General features: G+C 33.1%; 1 protein-coding gene across 2 annotated transcripts; it reads right to left on the reverse strand.

The window, feature by feature from the left end:
• Positions 1–4,682: 4,682 nt before the first annotated feature.
• On the reverse strand, positions 4,683–13,724 carry LOC139499078 (zinc finger protein 37-like). 2 transcript variants are annotated; one of them, XM_071287749.1, is made up of 3 exons: positions 13,631–13,724; positions 8,557–10,630; positions 4,683–7,922 (listed from the first exon to the last, which is right to left on the reverse strand). In XM_071287749.1, exons 2-3 carry the CDS (start codon positions 10,609–10,611, stop codon positions 7,326–7,328), a joined length of 2,652 nt encoding a protein of 883 aa, XP_071143850.1. In that variant the 5' UTR covers positions 10,612–10,630; positions 13,631–13,724; the 3' UTR covers positions 4,683–7,325. The 2 variants fall into 2 exon arrangements, with proteins under 2 accessions (XP_071143850.1, XP_071143851.1); XM_071287750.1 differs by having other exon boundaries at positions 8,557–10,626; positions 13,631–13,716.
• Between the last annotated feature and the right edge of the window lie 1,857 nt (positions 13,725–15,581).

A 15,581-nucleotide genomic window follows, 5' to 3' on the forward strand; every position in this document is an offset into this window, starting at 1 on the left:
ACTAACTAGCGGGATGTTAACACTTCCTTAGATCTTAGATTCCAGTATAGGAGGACGGAGGGCTAGACACATGAGGTGTTTTAAATCACTAGCGACATGTTTACACTGTCTTAGGTCTTGAGATTCCAGTATCGGAGGGGAGGGGAGACAAATGAGGTGTATCAGTATCTCAAATTACTAGCGAGATGTTTACACTGTCTAAGATCAGTAATTTTACTGTTTGTGACATTTTGCATTGGTGGAACTATGCATAGAGGGGGTGCATACATAGCAAGTGGAGATTATTCTCTCAACACCAACGGTCTCACTTTTATTTTGGTTCTCATCCGATTCTCTCAGTTTTTGTTCAGTAGGTTACTTTTGGAGTGTCTAGAACTCGTTGGAAGTACTTGATAAATTGCATGCTTATATTGGTGATTTTAAATCTGTTCAAAGTTTTGATTTTTCTACCCTGTATACCACATTGCCTCACATTCTCATTAAGAAAAAATTCACACACCTAATTAAATGGGCATTTAAAAAGTCAGAATGTGAATATATATGTTCAAACTCTTTTAGGTCATTTTTAGTAGCAATAAACAAAAAAAAAAACTATGTCAAACAAACATGTTTAACCCCGCCGCATTTTTGCGCCTGTCCCAAGTCAGGAGCCTCTGGCCTTTGTTAGTCTTGTATTATTTTAATTTTAGTTTCTTGTGTACAATTTAGAAACTAGTATGGCGTTCATTATCACTGGACTAGTATATATTTGTTTAGGGGCCAGCTGAAGGACGCCTCCGGGTGCGGGAATTTCTCGCTACATTGAAGACTTGTTGGTGACCCTCTGCTATTGGTTTTTATTTGGTCGGGTTGTTGTCTCTTTGACACATTCCCCATTTCCATTCTCAATTTTATGCTTTGATACTATATATGCCCTTGGATTTTTACTAGATAACATTTTTGTTCGCTTTGGGGATTCCGTATATTGTCATATTATCGGAATTCCAATGGGGACTAACTGTGCACCACTTATTGCGGACCTGTTTTTGTATTGCTATGAGTTACAATTTATGACAAAAAATAAGCAAAGACCCATCGAAACAACATCTGATAAACAAATTTAATAATACTTTTAGATATTTGGATGATATTTTGGCTCTCAATAATGACGACTTCAGTATGTATATTAAAGAAATTTATCCTGTTCACTTACTTTAAATAAAGCTAATACTAACAATGACCACTGCCCTTTCCTCGATCTTGATATCTATATCACTAACTGAAAGCTGAATACTAAAGTTTATGATAAAAGAGATGATTTTTCATTTCCTATCGTTAATTATCCATTTTTAAGTATCCGGTCGTTCCGGCCCCAAGTCAATCCGGCCAAAAGTCGATCCGGCCCAAGTCGATCCGGCCCACGTCGATCCGTCCCCAAGTCGATCCGGCCCATAATAAAATATGAATTAACTAGATTTTGGAGGAATTTTTCACAAACTTTAACAGTAAAAATGGAATTTGAAAAAAGTGTCCGATCGATGATGGATGACAACAGGTCAGTGAAGTATTGGAGTACCAGTTAACAACCTATTTTAAATCCATACGAAAATTAGTGTTATTGTGTCTGTTTGTATCGCAGTTTCTACATTTTTAAATTATGAAGTTATTTTCCATGATAACTTTTACTTTGAATTTCATGGCGATTTTTATTTTATTCAGTTCACACACAGAATAGCTAAATAAATATTTACAGTCCAATGGACCTATAAAATTTATCGCATAATAATGACTTGTTTAATCCAATCATTAGTTTATTGGTTTGTTTATTCAACAGTTGTCTGATGATTGTGAACTAAGGTAATGCCACTCGTAATCACTTAATTCAATCCAATGCTGATTAATTAAAGTTACGTAATCTGTTTTTCAACAAGGTCTTTATAGTTTGATCTTCTGGTTGGTGTAATTATTTGTAATTTTTTTTCATGTTACATCATAGGCTTCTATAACATATAAAAATATTCTATTCTATAACACTTTTTTTTGTAACATCGGATATAGTCAATATATTTTTCTTATTTTGACAATATTTTGAATAGTGTGTATAGATAAAAAAAAAAAAAAGTCATATGAGTATCCATTATTCTTTATTGCAAGAAAACAACAAAACAATGACATTGAATGCACGTTTTTACTCTCTAAAGTATAATATCAGCACTCTTTTATAGAAAGGATTCGGAAATTCAAACAACATTTCTCAATTTTAGAAATTTTAAGAACTTAAAAAGAAAAACAAAGTTTATATGTATCAGCTTGGGGATCGGCTTGTACCGTTCATGTATGTAACTATTTGTTATTATATGTTACACAAGATGAAAGACTTGTTAGGATCACAGTCAATTGAAAGAAAATGCTAATTACTGCTGATTAATGTTGATGTCTGAATTCACTGTTTTAATATAATTATACCCAATAATCTTGAAAACTTGTAATAAAGACATAATCAACCTAGTTGTTTTATACTCATCTAAAGAAAATATTTTTCAAAGGCCTTTTTTACTTTTATTACCGTACACCTTTAACATTATAATAAAAATAATAAACATTTATGAATTACAATTAATATATATTTATTTTTATTCCTTAGAAATAATTTTTTTTATTGGGGCCGGATCGACTTTACATATGGGCCGGATCGACATGGGGCCGGATCGACGTGGGACGGATCGACTTGGGCCGGATCGACGTGGGGCCGGATCTACCCGAAAGCCATTTTTAGAAGGTGACATTCCCTTGTCACCGTCTAACAGTGTTTATATATCTCAACTTGTACGATTCACTCGTATAACAATGTTTTAGATTTTAACGAGAGAAATTTGTGTATTACTGAAAAATTATTACACCAGGGTTTTCGATATCACAAACTAGTCAAAACATTTACGAAATTTTATCATCGGTATAAGGACATCATTCGTAAATATAGCTCAACATGCAGACTTCTTATACGTTCAGGTATTTCACATCCAATTTTTTATGGAAATATTCTTTATAAAGCACAAAGGTGTCAGTATTCACCCCAAAAACTAAAAAAACCTTTGAAAAGACTTATTAAGAAGGGATATAGTTACGATACTGTTGTCAGGTCATTAAGATTGCATATTTTGGCGTTAGTATTGATTCACTTATAGCGTCTTTCCATCGGAACTAAACACATTTATTCAAAAACCAGTTGTTGGCATGACACGGGTTATGTTCTTCTCATATATGTTATGATGGTATGATACAAAACCCCTAACGGGAAGGATTATGCCTGATGTTCATATGATGAAATCATAATCTTTCAGTCAATTTAATTGAAGTCTGGAGCTGGCATGTCAGTTAACTGCTAGAAGTCCAGTGGCGGATCCAGGGGGGGGGGGGGTTCCGGGGGTGCGCACCCCCCCTTTATTTTTGCCGATCAATGCATTTGTATCGGGACATATGTTTTGCACCCCCCCCCCCCCCTTTGCTCTGGGTGCCCTGGGTTAGCACCCCCCTCCCTTTCGAAAATTCCTCATCCGCCCCTGAAGTCTGTTGTTATTTATGTATTATTGTCATTTTGTTTATTTTCTTTGGTTACATCTTCTGACATCAGACTCGGACTTCTCTTGAACTGAATTTTAATGTGCGTAATGTTATGTGTTTACTTTTCTACATTGGCTAGAGGTATAGGGGGAGGGTTGAGATCTCACAAGCATGTTTAACCCCGCCGCATTTTTCCGCCTGTCCCAAGTCAGGAGCCTCTGGCCTTTGTTAGTCTTTTGTTATTTTAATTTTAGTTTCTTGTGTACAATTTGGAAATTAGTATGGCGTTCATTATCACTGAACTAGTATATATTTATTTAGGGGCCAGCTGAAGGACGCCTCCGGGTGCGGGAATTTCTCGCTACATTGAAGACCTGTTGGTGACCTTCTGTTGGTTTTTTTTCTATGGTCGGGTTGTTGTCTCTTTGGCACATTCCCCATTTCCAATCTCAATTTTATGATTTGCCTTTTTTTTTTTAAATCACAGTAGGATATTAGAACATCGGTTGTTTTTCTAAAAATGTTATAAACCAAGTCAGGAAAGTGGCAATTGTTATCTTATTGTTCGTTTCTATGTGTGTTGCATTGTTGTTTGGTTTCTTGTTGCACATTAGTTTTTATGCCCCACCTACGATAGTAGAGGGGCATTATGTTTTCTGGTCTGTGCGTCCGTTCGTCCGTCCGTCCGTCCGTCTGTCTGTCTGTCTGTCTGTCTGTCTGTCTGTCTGTCTGTCTGTCTGTCCGTTCGTCCGTCTGTCCCGCTCCAGGTTAAAGTTTTTGGTCAAGGTAGTTTTTGATGAAGTTGAAGTCCAATCGACTTCAAACTTAGTACACATGTTCCCTATGATATGATCTTTCTAATTTTAATGCCAAATTAGAGTTTTTACCCCAATTTCACGGTCCACTGAACATGGAAAATGATAGTGCGAGTGGGGCATTCGTGTACTGAGGACACATTAGTTGTTTTGTTGTTTTGGTTGTTTCCCTCTGTGTTATTTTCACTTTGTAACCCAGATATGTTTTCTCTCCATCAATTGGATTTCGAACAGCTGTATACTACTGTTGCCTTTACTTAACTACAATTATCTTATTTTGAAATTATAATTTAATTTTGAAACCACAAATCAGACAACAACTTATCCAACATTTATCATTTTTATTCAGTTAACAGATATCAATATTCAATCGAAAATATACAAAGACATTGATATGTACAATTTATCAAATAAAAATATACATTTAATATACATTAGATAAGTCATTTAATGCATAATAACTTATCATACAATACCTCTTAATCAGTATGAATTTCATCTCTTATTATAACAGCGACATATCTAACTTCTTTCCCTTATATAGATAACAAATGATTATTGAATAAATAACAGATGTTGAATTCTGTAATTTTCAGTATTTTTGATATTTTAACACATTTTTTTGTAAATCCTTTCAAAAGCACTTTTAGTTTACATACCAAGTCATTAAGACATTAGAAATATCTTTAAAAAAAAACACTTAAAAAAATTCAACAAGAGTGCACACTACACATGCGATCACATGCTGAAATGTTCTGCCTTTTTCTTGAAACTATTTTTTTTTATGCAAATCTGTTACATCATGAATACAAAGGTTTTACGTCCACAAAAACTTACACTTAACATTATGGAATGTTCATATGTGAAAATGAGGTCATGTGTTATACATGTATGTCTGTATAATCCGTACTTTCAGGACCCTTGTATTGTCTTAACCATGATTGTTGTGATGATTACATGTATCAGCCTCTTTTGGCGTTTGAATCCAAAGTAAAAGGATCATAATTTGAAAGTTCTTCTTTTTATTTACAATCTATATACTTGTCTTTAGTCCCCCAAACCTAAGTCAGGTATATCACACATGGTGAGACTGACATGTCCACCTTGTAATCAATCCACACACCAAATACAGTGTGTCAATTTCTAATATTACCTAAGAAACAGATCATACCACAAAATCTTAATATTGATCAATGAACCATGAAATTGGTCAAGATCATATGAACCCAGTCAGACATGAACACCTGGCAGTCATTACAAACAACATGCGTAGTTAACCTATACTGCTTAATGTTTTTGATAAAATGACAAAAGTACCATAACATTTTATTGACAGATGAACCCAGGCCAGAAAGATGTGTACAGCTAAAAGAGGGGCGAAAGATACCAGAGGAACAGTCAAAATCATAGATCGAAAATAAACTGACAACGCCATGGCTTAAAATGAAAAAGACAAACAGATAAATAATAGTACACAAGACAAATCATATAAAACTAAAGGTTAAGCAACTAACTACTGTGCAAGTAACAAGTATATAAATATTTTTTTGTTTAAGTCTCCTGTTACCCCAAATGTTGGGGGGAATGGTAAACATGGTAACGTAGATATTTATTTTGCTTAAGAATTCATTTAAGGGTCATTTTGATGTCCGCGTTTAAACTACGTCCTATTTCTTGGTAAAATTAGAGCTTATTTAACAGTGCTTGTTCATAATTGGCTTAAAAATTTTAGTGTTAGGCCAACTAAAATTAATTAGTAGATTTTCATCCAAATTTTTGAAAAACATGGGGTGGGTGGGAGGATTTTATTTTTTAAATTTTATTTCATATGAAACTCTTGTCACAAGTTCTTCATACCGCGGGGTATATGCTAGTGGAGAACAAGCTTGTATAATGTATATACATGCTGTATAAGGAATCTGACACTATTTTTTAAACTCTTAAATAAAAATCCCTGATTGGCAACCACTGTTATACATGTAATTGCCGCTTTAGAAACCTATTTATAGTATACATCAAATGGAAGAGAAATGCTCTCTTCAGTTGGACTAGACCTACACCAAATTTATTTTACTTTCTAACCAATGGTTTGTAGTCCACATATAATCAATAAAATGTATTGGTACAATTGTATGCAACACAAGTATTATGAGTACAAAATAAAATGTAAACTAAGTGTGGAAAGTAATTATGATATAAAACATGAACTTATCCAAAAAGAAGTTGTTGTTTAATGACTAAATTGAGGGTATTGGGACAGTTACAGAGGGTGTTTGATGTTTGTCAACAAAAACAACAGCCATGGGTTAATATAAGAGATTCCCGAATTAAAATGCGTGTTTGTCGACTTTTTTTTCTCAATATACGGTCATAAATCAAACAAATTCGTGCTTTTGTCAATTTCTTTAATCCAGTCATGTTTTTTGTACCAATTTGTTCTACGATTCTTGCGCTTTGGATATCATTTACAGTCCAAATTTCCTGACACAAAGTCATCGTATAAATAAAGAAAAAAGTTTTCGATTCACTTGTGACTACCGCAATTTGCGTTAAATGACAAGGCGTTTTACTCGTTACTCGAATATTTCATGCCCTTCTCGTTATCAATCTCTATTCTCGGAAGATGTTGTCATCATAGAGCAGCAGAATATGTCGACTCAATCATATCGTTATTAGATTACTCGGAGAAATACAAAAACGAAATTTGAAACAGGAAGTGTTGAATGAAACGAAATTATCGATGGTTCCCGGTAACGGACATGATAAAATCCGGAAATCGTATTTTTGTTAAATAAAAAAAATCGGGGCGGGACGATTTCAAAGGGGGGGGGGGCGGGGATGAAAATCTAGCAATTAATTTTAATTGGCCTTATGGTAGGCTCTAAAAATAAGGTTAGGGAGAGTAAGCAAAAAGGCTTCTATTATATTTGTTTGGCCTAATCATCAAATTATTTACAACAATGTGTGGCATTAGATATCATTATCTGCAGATTTCATTTCTGACAGACTGTACATTGAAGAATATGTTACTTCCATTGGCTCAAAACCGTCTTGATCTAGCTTTTCTGCTTTCGTTGTATTTTCAAAGCAATGTTGTACATCAACAGATTCAAGAACTTGCTGTTCACCTGCAGATTCAAGAACTTGTTGTACATCTGCAGTTTCTTGACCCTCATGTCTAGTCACAGTTTCAACACTGTGTGGTAAACATGCAGTTGCTAGCCCTTGTTGTGTATAAATATGAATTGTCTCCTTTTCTGCATGACCTTTTAATAGGTCATACTGATTATGATACGTCTTTGAATGCTCAGTATTTGCCGGATCTAAAACAAACATTGTTGCTCCGTCTTGGTCAGGTACAGGTATGTAACGCATCATTCCATTTTCTGTGATTTCAGCCAGGACTACCTTGCTTTCTTGCATATCATCATTTCTCAGAATCATAATTTGGCGGTTGTTGGTAAGTGCTAGATTTGATTTGTCTTCAGAATTAGAGACCTCAGAAAAATGGGGTTCTGCTGTAAAAACTACTGGTTGAAGAACTCCACCCTCTATATCAGATGGCAACTAGAATAAACAAAAAAAAAGATATATTTAACATGGTTATATGCTGAAATAACACAAGAAATTACATTTTTGAAATTCAAAGATACACGAAAAAAGAGTTGTAATGTTTGAAGAGTAGCTGCAATCATTCAGAGAGTATAACATTTTTTTTTAAACAGTACTATTACATGTATTATTTGTACATGTTGTATACGGCAACTAGAATGAACAAAAGAAAGTTATAGGTAACATGGTTATATGCTGAAATAACACATTTTTGAAATTCAAAGATAAATGAAAAAAGAGTTGTAATGTTTGAAGAGTATAACATTTTTTTTAATACAGTACTATTACATGTATTATTTGTACACGTTGTATACCAATACCAATCAACAATTAACTTGATTAAATGTTCAAAACTAAAGACCAATTGAAAAAGCAAGGAAACATTGATTGGGACTGTACATGCTTTACATTGCTGTTGACAATTTGGTTGTTTTTTTAGTTTTATATCAGTAGTGGTTCATGTGGTTTAAGAACTAAGAAAAGACAAAGAAAAAAAAGAAAACTAAACGTGTTAAAAGTACATTTTTTTGCCTAAATGTGAAAAGAGAGAAATTTATATAAATATATATATATAGGCAAACAAACTCACCTGTTGTATCTCTTTATCAACCTTTTTAATAATTTCACATTCATCATTTATGCTACCAGTACCATCTATGTTTATGTCGACAATTCCACATTTATCATTCTGGCTGGCATCGTTAAGTATGTTTACAATTCCACAGTCACCTTTCTGACTGGCATGTTTGTTTGTGTTATGATCTCTACCCAAGACTTCTTTACAAGTATCAACAACTTTGACGATTTCTTCGCTACCATCATGGCTGCCATCTTGTTTTTTTACAGCATTATTACGTACATCATTCAGCATATCTTCAACAATGTTATCGACTAGAAAATCTACAATTTTATCGGATTTAACTTCTTCTTCATTTTCTGTCTTCAGAGAAAAGTCTGATTGAGTGCCTTTATGATTGATGTGTATTTCTTCTGGTCCTTCGATGTCGGCTGATACATGCTTAACTTTCCAACTAGTGTTTTCAGGTTTGATCAGTTCTTTTGCTTTTCGTTTTTTCTCCTGTTTAATTTTGTTCACGCCTGGTGGTGCTACTAAACGAATTGAACTCTCATTCAACATTAAACTATGATCAAAAATTTGAGTGGAATCTTGCTTAAAGGTCGAAAGATTTTTATTTTCTTGACCTTTGAACTTGCACTGCTTTTTCATGTGACAATTAACATTAGCATACTGACTAAAACCTTTCCCACAGAATTTACATTTAAAAGGTTTTTCGCCAGTATGGGTAACTTTGTGTTGTGTCAGATGGTTATGACAACGGAAAGCTCGACCACATTCAAGACATTTGTAAGGTTTAGCTCCCGAATGAATACGGAAATGAATTTGAAAGTCAATTTTACGTGGGAATATTTTCCCACATTCATTACACGGGAATTCTTTATATTGGATGGGTTTCCCTTCTTTCCCATGCTTTTCCTTAAACAAATGTTCCTGAAAACGAGGTTTGGATTTAAATTTTTGTCCACATACGTCACAAATCCAAAAATGATTTTCATGAATAGCCCGTTGATGATTTCTTAAATTCCCTGCCGTCTTGAAAGAACTGCTACAAATATGACATAAATATGGTCGTTCATTTGTATGGACACGTAAATGTTTATCCAATTCAGACTTACACCAGAATAACTTTCCACAATATTCGCATGAAACATTTTTCTGATATGCTTCATTATGTTTTGTTTTCATGTGATAACTTAATGTTTTTTCCGATTTCAGAATCTGATGACAGATACTGCATTTCAATGGTGGATGAATGTTGTGAACGTATTGATGAGCTTTCAACTTGTGGCCATTTGCAAATGTTTTTCCGCAAATTTTACAGCCATATCTAAATGAACCATCCTCAGATGCAAAAATATTATGAGTCTTGTTGAGATGTTCTTTTAACTCATCAACTGAGGACATATCTTCTTCACAGTGAATGCAGTATGTTTTATGAGTCAATCTTAGATGCTGACTCAAACCATGTTGTTTTTTGTAACCTTTCTTACAGAGTTTACATTTTACAGACTTTGTTGAATCAAGAGACCCATCGTCTGAATTATCAGTTTGTGTTTCAATTTCTTCCTCTGATTTGATCCTAACGTCCTTTATAATTGCACTTGTAGTATAACTTTTAGCTTTCTGTACTGGTTTCTTTTCTGTTTTCTTGTATTTCAGAGACCCTTGTACAGACATTAACTCCTTTTTACGCTTCAGAGATGTCTCTTTATGTTGAGTTTTCATGTGATAATGAAATTTGTGTTCAGTTTTAAGATTAAGATGGCAAAGTTTACACGTTGTGTCAGATTTTATCTGAACATCACCTTTATTTGATTTTGTAGGAGCATCACTATTTGCTTTCATCTCTGTGTTAGAATTTCTCTTTTCTTTCTTCATGTTTTTCAGATATTCTTGTATAGATTTTAAATTCTCATTACGGTTCTTTAAGTTTTTCTTCTCCTTGATTGTTTTTGTATGTCTCTGTACTGGTTTCAGTCTCAACCTTTGACTTTTCCGGGTACCAGTTTCTGTGTCCTTGGTTTCTTTCTTTATTGATGTTTCCCCATCTGTTGTCTTTCCCATTTTCTTAATTGACAGCTGTCTAAAAAGAAAAAGTAAAAGAGAGATTTATTCGTTGTAATTGTTATCATGTTTAACATGTGACTGGTCATGCTGGTTAGTCTTGTGGGGACAAAACACACATCTGGCATATTTAATTTTAAACCTGGTATATATACGTATCTTTTGTAAGCTATTAATCGTGTGTTTATCATTTGTCTATTGACTGGGATGGTACATATTTAGTTTTATTTCGTATCTTAGAAAGGTTTTTGTCTTGAATGAGCTCTATCATTTATCCATTGACCAGGATGGTACATATTTGATATCATATTTAGTTTTATTTCGTATCTTAGAAAGGTTTTTGTCTTGAATGAGCTCTATCATTTATCCATTGACCAGGATGGTACATATTTATATATCATATTTAGTTTTATTTCGTATCTTAGAAAGGTTTTTGTCTTGACTGAGCTCTATCATGTCTATTGACAAATGATTGAGATGGATAAATACATTCAATTTGTTTGGGTACATGATAGAAACTAACAGACTGTAAAATCAAGATCTATCCAGTGTGGGCTTAGTCCAAATAGTTATGACGTCTGGCAAGGCTACAGACATATCTATTAAAGGGACAAAAGTGTCTAAAAAATACACAACACTGTGTTTCCTTTTTTTAATCAGTCAGGGGACTTACTTAAATGAGTGATTTTATAAATCACTGATTCAAGTAACATTATTTCCATAAAGGTTGGAAGTAAGAGTTGTCCTTCTTTAATAATCACCTATTTCAGAAGTACAAATTAATCACTAGAATAAGTGATTAAATTGTATTGGAGCTTTAGATATAGAATACTAATGATCCAGGGACTAATTATGTTTCTAAAATTATCAGAACCAACATCTGTGTTGATAGCTATATATATATAGGATGACCAGGTCATTTCAGGTGATGACCTTGTACTGAATCTAGGATAATGACACAAAAATCACTTGTTTAAGTATCATACCTCAATTTCCTTCCCAAAAATCACTTCTTTAAGTATCATTATTTTAATAACCTCCACTAATTTCAACACCCCCGAACAGTGAAATTTTTATCGCGAACAGTAGAATTTTATTATATAATCTGAAAGATGAAACCTTGAACTTTACAGGAAAAATACTCCCAATGCTGGGAAAAATCTGATAAGAAAGTATCAGTTCATTATGTAAAGCCATTAATAGCATTTTTTCAACTAAAATAGAATTTGCAGCTAAATGATAGCATCAAAGGCATAAACCTTGCTACTTAAAAATAAATAAAAGAAGCAAAAAGTTCATTTTTTTCAATTTTATTAATTAAAAGATATTATTTAAACCTATGTGTTAAAAATTTTGGTAAAACTACAAAATCACAATTTGTGACAAAACTTCGAATTTGATACTCGAATAAGTGATTTAAAAATCACTTATTTCAATAAGTCCCCTGACTGTTAATAATTTCAAACAAAAGACCGAGTTTTCTAAATAAGAAAAACACAATTTTCTTATTTTTGTAGGAGTCCCAGAAAAAAATTAAAATAGCCTTGCCAGACCGGTCCAACGATTTACAGAAATGAACCGAAAAGGACCGGAAAGGACCAAAAAGAACCAAAAAGAACCGAAAAGAAGGGCATACGATACAGTTTTGATCCCGTATTTAAAGTTTGATAAAAATTTCCATATAGGCTTTGTTTTGCCTGATTAAATCAAATAGGTAATTTGGATAAATGTTTTACATTGTTATAAATCAAATATGAGAATTTGATCAGAATCGATGAACATAAATTTGACAGCTAGTGCCCCTTTAATATATAAAGTTAACACAATGCATATATACACGGATTTTTTATATTGTAACAATTCTTCGTATTAATGTAAATGAACGCATAATTCAAATTTTGATTGTACATTTAAAGGGATATGTGAACTTACAAAAAAGAAACAATATAGTAATTTTTTTTTAATATATGTACATGTATGCCATGTATGTACCGATTATCAGGTTATCTGCATGTTGATATCGTAAAATATCAGCTGCGAGACATAATATGAAGCTTTTTGTCGAGTGAGCGTAGCGAACGAGATCAAAAAGCCTTCATATAATGTCAAGCAGCTGATATTTTACAATATAAATATAAATATGCAGATAATCGATTCATCGGGCTATATTTGCGTGTTTCGGAAGTGTTTTCTTTGTTTCACCAGAACACAAAAGATGACTTGATAAGTTCGGGTCAAAGTTATTAACGTCGGTTCAAACATTATGACGTCGCTGATATGTCCGGGTCAAAGTTTTTAGGGCCGGGTCAACGTATGTGACGTCACAAAGACATGATACGGAATAATATTAAGAGCTGAACAGAGTGATATAGACAGTGGGACGACCGATAAGCTTAGTTATCATTTAATTTTTTTTTATATATGTATGCTTAATTATCATTTATTTTTCATCAAGGATTTTAATCTTATCATTTAAATATTTGTCAATATAGATATAAGAAGGTGTGACAACTCTCCATCCTAGTCATAAATTGCGGCGTTTTGAATTTTCGCCGATCTGCATCTCATTTGCGTCGATTTCCTTTTCGGTTCTTTTTGGTTCTTTTCTGTAAATCGTCACTCTTTTCTGTAAGTCGTTGAACCCATTATGAGTGATAATTATAAACGTATTTACACTTTTGGTATCATGGGTATTTAGCTATATTTTGCCTTCGAATGACCATAGATCTTCTCCGAATTACCTTTTGACGTCAAGCAACAATCACTTTTTAATTGTGACGTCAAATGTTTTGAATTATGATGTCAAAGTCTACGAGAACCTGTGTGATTTTACGTAATGGCGAATAAATTTGCATACAAGTGTAAATACGTCTATAATTCTTTTTGGACTAGTGTGGGCTGTGTCGAGGGATGTGTACAGGTGTACACAATTCCGAACTGTGTCGGCTTCTTTTATCTGCATATCAAGTCAGGACTATTTTATATAAACAATTTATGTGATTATGACAACTTAATTTACCACTAAAACTGTAAAATAACTAAGGAGTTTAGTACAAATTCAGCTGATCGATGAAATCTTCGCATTTTCAAACACAGGAAATAGCTATACTAATATAAAGCCAATACAGGTAGAGACGACGTAAATTATCCGGATTGAATTAGAAAATAAAAGGTTCAACCACTGAGACTTTATATATTACCAGAGACACATGTTACTTATATTTCACATTATGATATATGTCTCTGTCTGGTTCAACACTATCATATCAGATCTTGAAATATTGATTTTACATTGTTTTATTGGAATTTGTTTAAAATCAACCTAAATATTAGTTATATATATAGTACGATACTATATGCATCCCCAATCCATGATATAAATTTTATGGCCTTATGGCTTAACCGTGTTCTCATTTGTGCTTTTTAAACATTATGTGGATCTTCTGATCGCCATGTAATATCCTCCATGTACTATTTCTTCCATGTACCTAAATTTTGTTTTTGCTGTTACGATTGAGGTTGGGGTTGGTCTGGTATGTCACTGAAACGTCCTCACGGTTTTTGTAATAAACATGATAAAATACTGAAACAAGCTCTTTTTGTGACTTTAATAAAGATAGTCATGGTAATAAACTAAGAACATCATATCGCAAAGTTAAAAATAATTTTGAATTAGAAAAATATCTTCTACTGGACCTTAACAAAAGTGTTATTTCTAAAATGGTAAAAATCAGAATTAGTAATTATAGCAAATTACTAATAGAAGTTTGTAGATATACTAAAACACCTTTAGAACAGAGAATTTGTCCAATTTGCAAGGATGAAAATGAAGATGAGTTCCATTTCCTATTTCAATGTAAACCGTTGGAACTTTATAGAAATGTACGCTTTTGTAATTATTTAAGTGATATAGTTTCATTTTGAAAAGTAATGATACGGACATTAGTACTGTATGTGTAGCTGGAATAAGCGATATGTATGATTTGAACATTCATTTAAAGCAAACATAATGTTGTTAAGAGCTTTTATAGTATTAAAGCTTATTGTAATAGCTTCAATTAATAATACTGTATGAATAACACCTCCACGTAATTAATGTAAATATAAAATATGTATCTCTCATCATTGAGATTTTTTTTTGTCTGTTTGGTTTTTTTTATTTCTGTATTTGTATTTGTATTTTGTAAATGTCAGCTGGTATCATTTAAGTATATATAGGGAATTTACACCTGTCCAATAAAATTATTTGATTTGATTTGATAAAGTCCGAAACGATTTCGAACGTTCCTTTATACATGTGTATCAGTCTTCTGTGCTTTAAAAGTTCATGGCCTAATCCTTGAAAGTAGGGTGTCTGTGTTGATGTTGCGTCATGGCCTAATCCTTGAAAGTAGGGTGTCTGTGTTGATGTTGCGTATCCCATTTCCTTCGTTATATGGTGGTACATAACTTCGGCTCTCTGTAATATTCGTAGTTGGAACACTCTGTGAGATAATGGTGTTGTCACGGTTTCCTGAGTTCCACAGCTGTACACATAAATGGTGTTTTTGGCCAGTGCGTTGTTTGTAGTAGTTGAGGGTGCGGTATATCCTGCATATAGCTGCATGAAGATACTGGAAAAAATTTGTCGGAAAGTCGAAAATTGGAGTGTTTTTTTTAACTTGGGTGGTTTTTTTTTCAATGGAACATCATTGAATTACGACGTCTACATCGATTAAAAACTGGCTGCAACGATATTAAGGCTGAGTATTAAGGCCCAGTGGATGTCAGAATAAGGAATAGTGCGCAAAAAATTGCTAAATAAATCACAGGGACACGGTTAGCAGATTCAAACTTTGATGATTAATGTTTTTCAAATCATTTTTTTTTGTATTTCCTATTTAGTTATATTATACATTATTCATGTTTTTAACTTTGAAATTTATCTCTTTTTTTGTGTTCTAGCAATGTGCAGTTTACTATCCATATCT

The sequence above is a fragment of the Mytilus edulis genome, chromosome 12 (genome assembly GCF_963676685.1).
Source record: "Mytilus edulis chromosome 12, xbMytEdul2.2, whole genome shotgun sequence".
Lineage (NCBI taxonomy): Eukaryota > Metazoa > Mollusca > Bivalvia > Mytilida > Mytilidae > Mytilus > Mytilus edulis.